This window comes from Aethalodelphis obliquidens, unplaced genomic scaffold, assembly GCF_003676395.1.
Source record: "Aethalodelphis obliquidens isolate GAN/ISIS:26980383/991018 unplaced genomic scaffold, ASM367639v1 scaffold5, whole genome shotgun sequence".
Classification (NCBI taxonomy): domain Eukaryota; kingdom Metazoa; phylum Chordata; class Mammalia; order Artiodactyla; family Delphinidae; genus Aethalodelphis; species Aethalodelphis obliquidens.
Window position 1 is genome coordinate 11,530,830 of NW_020837949.1, and position 9,001 is coordinate 11,539,830.

The 9,001-nt window shown below is 48.0% G+C and overlaps 1 protein-coding gene across 4 annotated transcripts; it reads right to left on the reverse strand.

Moving 5' to 3' along the window:
- Positions 1-46: 46 nt before the first annotated feature.
- TMEM139 (transmembrane protein 139) lies at positions 47-4,325 on the reverse strand. 4 transcript variants are annotated; one of them, XM_027101674.1, is made up of 3 exons: positions 3,099-3,313; positions 1,869-2,118; positions 47-1,650 (listed from the first exon to the last, which is right to left on the reverse strand). In XM_027101674.1, exons 2-3 carry the CDS (start codon positions 2,099-2,101, stop codon positions 1,257-1,259), a joined length of 627 nt encoding a protein of 208 aa, XP_026957475.1. In that variant the 5' UTR covers positions 2,102-2,118; positions 3,099-3,313; the 3' UTR covers positions 47-1,256. The 4 variants fall into 4 exon arrangements, 2 of the variants coding, with proteins under 2 accessions (XP_026957475.1, XP_026957474.1); XM_027101673.1 differs by lacking the exon at positions 3,099-3,313 and having other exon boundaries at positions 1,869-3,089; XR_003431840.1 differs by lacking the exons at positions 1,869-2,118; positions 3,099-3,313 and adding an exon at positions 3,354-4,325 and having other exon boundaries at positions 1,538-1,650.
- Positions 4,326-9,001: the final 4,676 nt, after the last annotated feature.

Consider the following 9,001-nt stretch of genomic DNA (forward strand, 5'->3'; position numbering starts at 1 on the left):
CACCTCTCCTCACCCGCCTGTTGCAAGAACTGTATGGAGATGGGTGTGGCCGGGCTTTTCACTTTATTAAAGTTAACTGTTGGGACCAGGGTAAGGAGGACAAGGACAGAACTAGAAGGCGCTAGACAGATACCCGCGTAAAGAATGAGCGTGGGTCAGCGATGGTTGGCTCAAACCTGCATCACAGGCACAGCACATGATTAGAGAAGCTGGTGTTCTGTTTGGATCTGAGGAAACAGGGCAGGGGGTCCTCGGGTAAAACCCAGCGGGGTCAGGCGCAGGGGTGAGGCTGAAGCTATTGCAGACAGTGCAAGTGTTTCCAGTGCTTCATAATAGATGATGCAAGAGGGATCCTTAGATGCTCCACCACCCCTCGCAAAGGACCTCGGGTTTTCTCTTTTCTGACCATCATATCCACCCATCCTCAGAATCAGATGTCCCTACCCCTGGGGCAGTTTACTCCACTGCTTCTAGATAGGATGGGATCCTGCACTGGGGACTGCTGTCTAGCCCCCCGGGGCAGGAATTTCCCATCTGGAGCAGGGGCCATCACAGTTTTGATCAGCTCTGCTCCTCTAGGAGGCTGGGCACACTCCTGGTCCCACTCAGCACTCCCTGTCTGCAGACACAGCTGGTCCCCCATTCTGTCTACACGAAGTCTTCTACCCCTCACCAGCCATTGACCAAGACAGAAATTGAGAGATATGTGCATGAACTGGCTTCTGTTGCCTTGTATTGAAAACACAAGGGCTATGGGATCAGAAGAGCAGAATTTAAGACATTTGTGTGTTATTTACTAGCAGTGTGCCCCTGTGCAAATTATCAATTTTTTCTGACCCTTAGGATCCTCGTTTTTCAAATGAGGACAATAATACCTCATTTTTGTGATCTAATAGAGGCAAAGCACCTGGAACAGAAGCAACAGAGCTGTCACTCAGATATTGTTTCTTTTCTTCCTTCACTAGATTCTCTGGAATCTCCTCATCTCACCCTCAGTCTAACTCTGGAAATACCAGGTATGGGGTAGGTCACTGAATATTGCCTGAAGACTCAAATTGTGCCGCCTACATCCCTGGGATGTGCCACTGTAAAACTGGGAAGGGCTCACCATAGCCTCACTCCCCTCTGGGTTAAAGTCATCATTTGTGACATCCAGGTGGAGACGCAGTTCCTGACACATAACAGGCACTGGGAAGCACTGTTCGAATGAATGACTGGGTCTGGTGCAGAAAGACGACATATCCTGGGAAAGTCCTTTAGTGGGGTGTCCAGTTGTTTCCATAGAAAACATCATCATCGAGGTGACCAAAGCTGACATCGTAGGCAGGGGGTGGAGTAAGAGGTTCCAATTTGGGGGGCGCCCACAAGCTCTGCAGATCAGGAACAGTGGACGCAACTCGTGGTCCCCGAAGCCGCAGGCTGACTGGAGGTCTTCCAGGGCTTCCTGAGATCACAGACCCCTCTGAGCCCACTCGCCTGTCCAGTCTGGCTCTCCTGGGCTCCTCTGGATGGCTAGGCTGTCTCACCTCAAGTTCTGGGGGGATTACAACACTGGTGTAGGAGGGTGGTTGATCCGCCCCTGGGGGGTGGCACTGTGATTCCAACACTGTGGCCTCTTCGTAGGTTGGCACCTCAAAGGCTTCATTGTCCCTGAAGGGGCGGGGGGGAGAAATAAGGTCATTAGTGGCTTCCTGAAAGAAGCCTGTTTTCCCTTTTCTATCTTCTACCAGCAAAAGACCCCTCCACTAGCCCCTGACCCTGATACCAGTGACAGGGGGAAAGCAGAGGCTGTCCGCCTAAAGTCTAGAGGGACACAGGGAGAATGGGTCCACATGTAATCCTCCAATCCTGCCCACCCCTTAACTCACCGTGCATTGCTTGAGGCCCCTGGGCTCTCGGTCTGCACTGATCGAGACCCCCATTCCAAAACACAGGCCAGGAGGCAGGCCAACAAAAAGAAGCCACCCAAGGTGAGAAAGAAATAAGCAACAGGGGCGATGTCCGGCCGTATCCCCAGCAAAGCCAGCCCCAGGAGGAAGGAGGTGCAACACAGGAAGAGAAGCGGCTTCTCCAGAGTCCCCCAGAATTGGCTTGGCACCATGGCCCCTCCCCAGGCTCCTGCAAAAAGACACACAGCTGTTGTGTCTAAACTAGCAATTGGCATCACCGCTAGGTTAGATTTCAAAGTAAGCATATCAGACACCTTTGTTTGGGTTTGTTTCTTCTATCTCAAATCAAATAAAGGGCCCAAAGAAGTGATCTGCAGGGTCCCCTTCAGCTCTGGGATTCTCTCTAGGATCACACTGTTGTCCCAGGGTATCAGTATGTGTGGAATAGCCAGGAACCAGCCCGGAAGTTCTGACTCCCAGACCTCATGTGAGTTTACTATGTCAGAGCCCTACGTTCCTTACTTTTAACTTCTTCCCTATGGTCTCCCTTCCGTCTCTGTATTTCTACCCATTCCAGGATCCAGTCCTAGGCAGGCCCTGCCTGGGGCCTCAGGACTCACGGCATCTCTGGAATCCAGGTGATAGGCGGGCCCCACCCTTTATTATTGCTTGCAACGAACGTCCACCCCCCACCTGCCCAGTCTGAGTCCCTCAGTCTGACCTTGTAGGGCGCCACTTACCCTGTTTGACCCCGTCTTCCCATTTGCTCCCGTCAGCCCCACGCTCCAGTTGGAGGGAGAAAGTGCACATAGACACAACAAAGCCACAGGACACAACTACCTGAGAATCTTACAGACAGAGGTCTAAGGCGATAGAGGTCTAGGGCAATGGACAGAGGCCCAGATGATTCTTGACCTCTCCGTGCCCCATGGCTGTCACGGTCCCCTGCTCTCTACCGGCCCTCACTCGGTAAACTCGGATTTCAAGTTTCCTGCCTGGAGTTATTAGCACAGGGGCTGGGAGGCTGGTGGGGCGAAGCCTTTTCATCCCCCTGCAACACAACAGCAGCACCTAGGCAGCCACTACCCCCAGCCAGCCTGTCAGGAGTTCCCTGAGCTCTGCAGAGGAAGGAGTTGCCGATTCTACAAAGGGGCCAGACCGCCTCCTTACATGCCAGCCCCAAAGCCACGACCCTCCTGCCCCTCTTACCAGCGTTAGGAGTTCCTCCCTCACCTGTCTCACCAGACTGCAAGGTAGGTAGGTTGTAGGGGGGGTTTGGGAGGAGGAGACGGGGTGGCGCCCACTGGTTCCACCCACTTTTCTGCCCCAATCCTGCGCGAGATTCCTCCTCCCCCTTTCTGCTGAAGGCTGAACTCCTACTACTGCCCCACCTTGATTTTTCTGCCTCTTATTTACTCCACCCATCCCCTACAGCACCCTAAAGAGAGTCCTCCCCAAACTCACCCCCAGTGATGTTTGTACTTCGGACCAGAGTGAAATTTACATTTCTTCTCCCTTCTTCTCAATGCGCTTGGTATTCCGAGCAGTTTGCATTATATTTAGGTAATACGTTTTGTGCCTGGGAGGAGAGGCCACGGTTTATTTGATCTCTGCGGATCACGCAGTGCTTTGCACACCGTAAGCACTACCGTGGACATGGAATGATGTGTCCTACTTCTGCTGCCAAAGTACCATTTCTGTAAGTTCCTTGTTTTCTGCAGACCTGTAAGACGTGTTGTGTATGCTTCTTGGCCCAGTTAACTCTTGATTCTTCACGGGCCACCTCCGAGGTGACGCCTGCTGCAGAGACTGTCTCCACTGCGTCCGCACGGCGTTCCTTCCTCCCCTGCCCACACCTTTTCCTGCTATATAGTGACGTTCTGTTTACACACCTTCCTTCTGAAACTGAGCAGGACCCTGAGGAGCCCTCCTGGGTACAAAAGCCTTTCTGGGTCCCCTGTTTCTTGTTGGTAGGAAAAAGCCTTTAGCCTCCGAGACTTTCCCTGAGTTTCAAAGGGCAGATTTAAACAGTTTCTAATTACGGAAGGAAGGCAATGTAGACACCGTGGAGGAGCAGTCAGGAAACAATAGTTCTGCGATAAAGCCAAGTCCCGGTTCCTCCTCAAGGGATATAGTGACAACATACCCTTGAGTTCTTCTACCGGAGCTAAGGCCTCCTCCCAGGTGGAGGATGGTAACTTCAGGCTGTGCACAGAATTCCTGGAGCACCGCCCTGTTACCTTACCACCAACCAATCAGAGGAAGGTCGCACACCTCACAGCCCTCACCTCATATTTTGCCTTTGAAAACTCTTCCCCCAAACCATCGGGGAGTTCAGGTCTTTTGAGCAAGTGCTGCTCTTTCTTCTTGCACAGCCCTGGCAATAACTTTTCTCTGCCCCAAACGCTGACGTTTGGGCTTCTTGGGCCTCACTGTGGAGCCGACAAGCGAACCTGTGTTGGGCAACACTTCTGTTGTGAGCTTCTCAAGGTGAGTAGTGTCAACCATCCTGAATCTTTGAAGCTAACACAGTTCCTGACACGTGGTAGGTGCTCCCTGAACACAGCTGAGTGCTCTCATTGGAAGGCTCCCGTTCCACCTGGGCTCACCACACACTGGGGATCTGGAACCCACTCTTTTCAGTTATGGATCTAGTAGTAAGTCTGGGTGAGGCAGGTGCTGGAGGCGTACTTTGTTCTTGAGACGGGGCTGGACTCTGTGCCTTCAGAATGTTACTAGTGGACAAACCGAAGGGGTAGCAGTCCTGGGGCACAGCCAGGGCTACTGCAGCGGAGGATGTGTGGAAGAGAGAGGAGGAGAACAGAAATGACATGGATGAGAGTGAGTGTGCCTGGGGTTGTGTGTGTAAGGAGTGGTGGGGTGTCAGTGTCGATTCTCTGCCCCAGACTGACAACGGAGAGGGAGGTGATCGACGTAACAGGAAGGCTATGATAGTCTAAATGAGCCGTGTCTCTCTAGGAAGTGGGAATGCAGGGTGGGAGTGTAACAGGGAAGAGAGCCAATTTTGACTCCGTGTGGGATCTGTTTCTTTGACTTTAGCCTTTCTCATTGCTTTTGTTATTATAATCATACATAATGGCCCGCCTCTGGGAACCCTACCCACCTGTGAATGGCTGCGAGAGAGAAGAAATCAACACATCCCCTCCCCGAGGCTGGCCATTCCAAGCGATGTTTTGCGAGACTGATAGTCCTTTTTACTTTACTTCCTCCCCGCCTCTCTCTCTCTATTCTACCTTTTTACTTTACTTCCCTCTCTGATTCTACAAAAGAAACTGGCATCCAGACCCCAATAAGATGTTTTTGGGGGGGACCCTAGTCCGCCATCTTCTCGGTCTACCGGCTTTCCGAATAAAGTCGTGTTCCTTGCCTCAACACCTTGCCTCCCGATTTGTTGGCCCATCGTGTGGCGAGCACAGGGAGCTTGGACTTAGTAAGAGGAGGAGAGCTGGTTGTTATGAAACCGGAGGGAAGGGGTCAGGGTACAACCTTTGAAAGCATGACATAGCCTGAGGACGTGACATAGACTGATTAGAACCAAATGGGTCCAAGATGGCGGACAAGTCAACTTCCACTAGACCTGAGCCTCACGATACACTCACTGTAACACATCAGCAAGCTAAATGACACCACCCACAGGCGCCATGATAGTTCCGAGACCCACCGTAAGGATCAAAAAGTGGGCGGTGGCCCAATGCCTGGAAATCCCCGCCCCTTCCCAAAATAGCTGGAATACTCCTCCCCCTCATTAGCCTAGGAAATTACCCACCCCTACAAAAACTGACAACCCCATACCCTGGTGCCTTTCTCACCTTCTGAGATGGCCCACAGTCTATGGAGTGTGTTTCTCTCTAAATAAATCCACTTCTTATCTATCCGTTTGTCTCTCACTGAATTCTTTCTGCGATGAGACATCAAGAACGGAGCTTCATTAAGTCCTGAAACCAGGTGTGTGATCTCAGTTGGAAGACTGTGGGTTCTGGCCGGGTTTGAGTCCCAGCTGCATGGGTTCGAATCCCAGTCTGAGGGGCATGGTTTCAGTTGCAGCTGGCCCTTTAAATCTGCGGGTTTCGCATTGACTCACATTCATCCCACCTCACATAGAAAATATTCATAAAAAAAAAATCTAGAAAGTTCCAACAAGCGAAACTTGAATTTGCTGAGTGCTGGCAACTGTTTATATAACATTTATATTGTATTTACAGCTATTACAAATCATTTACATTGTTGGGTATTATAAGTAACATAGAGATGGTTTGTTTTTTTTTTTGAAGATGTGGGGGGTAGGAGTTTATTCATTAATTAATTTATTTTTGCTGTGTTGGGTCTTCGTTTCTGTGCGAGGGCTTTCTCTAGTTGTGGCAAGTGGGGACCACTCTTCATCGCGGTGCGCGGGCCTCTCACTATCGTGGCGTCTCTTGTTGCGGAGCACAGGCTCCAGACGCGCAGGCTCAGTAGTTGTGGCTCACGGGCCTAGTTGCTCCGCGGCATGTGGGATCCTCCCAGACCAGGGCTCGAACCCGTGTTCCCTGCATTGGCAGGCAGACACTCAACCGTTGCGCCACCAGGGAAGCCCCATAGAGATGGTTTTAAAGTGTACAGGAGGATGTGCTGGGTTGTATGCAAATACTACACCATTTTATATAAGGGACTTGAGCATCCTCAGATTTTGAGCATTTGTAGGGTTTCACTCCAGTGTGTACTCTATGATATCCAATGAGATGTGAGCTTTGAATGAAGGCTTTTCCACATTCATCGCATTTGGGAGTCCTGGAACCAATCCCTTATCAATACTGAGGGATGAATATCTTGTTTCCACCAATTTTCTTACTATTCAGCTCATAAGGAGAAAGTATGGCTGGGATCAGAAGGACCTACAGTGAATATATTAATAGAAGGAAATTGGCCAAGAGTCACTGGTATGCAATGATAGGCTTAGTTAAGGAGTGAGCTCTGGGGGGTTTGGGGAGTGTCGGCTGAGAGGTAAGAGGGCCAAAGGGTGAAGGCCTGAAAGTCTACAGTGTGAAAAGTCATGCAGCCTGGGTGAGGTGGGACCTTTGTAGCTTAAGGCTCTTGGTTGCTAGAAGGAGCCTGCACTAGAGAGATTTGTTAAGTAAGAACTGGATCCAAATCATAGGGGCTGGACTGCTGTCTGGCTGTGCCCTACAATATATTCTCTATTTCAATAATTTTAAATAGATTTTCTAAAAATTCCATTTTTTAAAAAATATAAAATGTTAAAAAATATTTAAAGGCTAAAGAAAAAAGTGTCCACAATCTCATTACCCTAACATGGCCACTTAAAATTTCTATACATTTCTTCCAGTCTGTTCACACACAAACCAGAATATACTCTAGTTGAGATCAGAGTATGTTCACCATTTGTTATCTTTAAAAAAACTTTTAACATTGTAACAGAATTGCCTTTTGATATAGTTTTTCTTGTAGTAATTTCTAACAGCCAATAAGATAATATTTTATTGAATGGATATACCATAATTTAACAGACCTTTATATTATGTTATTCAATAACATTGAGTTTATTTTATTCAATTTTTCTTTTTTTTTCCTCTTGGTCATCAAAATTAATGCTTTAAGAGACAAAAAAATAGATTAGTGGTTGCTAAGGGCTGGAGAGAGGGAGGAATAGGAAGTAACTGTGAATGGATTTATTGCTTTGGGTTAATGAAAATGTTTTCTAATTAGGTAGTAATGATGCTTGTACAACTCTGTGAATATACCAAAAATACCCCACAACGCATTGAATTTTACACTTTAAAGGGGTGAATTGTACCTCTATAAAGCTGTTTAAAAAATATAATTCTGGAAAAAGAAAAAAAAAAACGCACAACAAAAAATATAATTCTGGGCTTCCCTGGTGGCACAGTGGTTAAGAATCCACCTACCAATGCAGGGGACACGTGTTCGAGCCCTGGTCTGGGAAGATCCCACGTGCCACGGAGCAACTAAGCCCATGAGCCACAACTACTGAAGCCCGTGTGCCACAACTACTGAGCCCGCGTGCCTAGAGCTCATGGTGCTCCACAACAAGAGAAGCCACCGCAGTGAGAAGCCTGCGCACCACAGCGGAAGAGTATCCCCCACTCGCCACAACTAGAGAAAAGCCCGTGTGCAGCAAAGAAGACCCAAAGCAGCCAAAAAAAAAATTTTTATATATATATATATATATATATATATATATATATATAAAATTCTATCTTCTTGGGTGTAGTTTTTCCTTCTTTTGGGGTTATTTCCTCCAGCTGAATTCTAAAGGATGTCATTACTGAGACAAGCATGGTGAAAGTTTTTGTTGCCCTGAATGCATGTGGCCAAACTCCTTCCCCAAGTTTTTACTTTCCTTTTTTCTTTATCAACTTAGTATCCTTAGCAGAATATGAATTCACCACTTAATTCAATTGTCTTTCCGCTTTCTACTTGCCAGCTTCCCACAAAGCACCTGGCTAGAGGTTGGAACTCTCCTCTTGGCTGGTCTACCACACTGCCTCATCTTGGAGGATAATGGTGCAGGGAAGTGGGTGGTCAGGGGAAAAGGGAGAAGTGCAGATAATCCACAGACTTCCTGGGAAGGGTCACGGGTGTCTACCGCTGTGTGCTGCTGTGTCTCCAGATTTCTGTGGTTTTGTGTTTCTGAATCTGGATCTGTTTTATACTTACAGCCAACATGTGTGGAGTGTTTTGTACGTACTGCTCATTGTGCTAAATGCTTTACACAAATTAGGTAACTTAAAATATAATGTAATAAGGGGTAGTTATTATATCATTTTGTAGGTGAGGTCAGAGACTTGAGAAAAATACATAGCTAATCGAGGGTGGGTCAAGATTTGAACCCACAGTCCCAGTCCAGAGCACTGGCTCTTAACCACTATGTCATCCAACTCTTAACACTTTTTTTTTTTGGCTGCCTAATTTAACACAACACCTATGACATTCTAAGATCGTTACCCTGGTCTTCCCTGGAGGAGTGGTTAGATGCCATTTCCCCCATTGTTTGTCGTCTTAAGAAAAGACTGATTTTCAGGTAGCAAAAGAGAATATCAGAAGATAAAATAAGGTTATTAGCCTATAAAGCA

Bases quoted from the DNA above. Each gene is read 5' to 3' on its own strand.
- TMEM139 (XM_027101673.1), bottom strand. From the start codon at position 2,194: ATGCTTACTTTGAAATCTAACCTAGCGGTGATGCCAATTGCTAGTTTA. The intron at 1,651-1,868 runs GTGAGTTAAGGG...CCGCCCCTTCAG, and splicing joins GGGGCCTCAAGCAATGCACG to GGACAATGAAGCCTTTGAGG.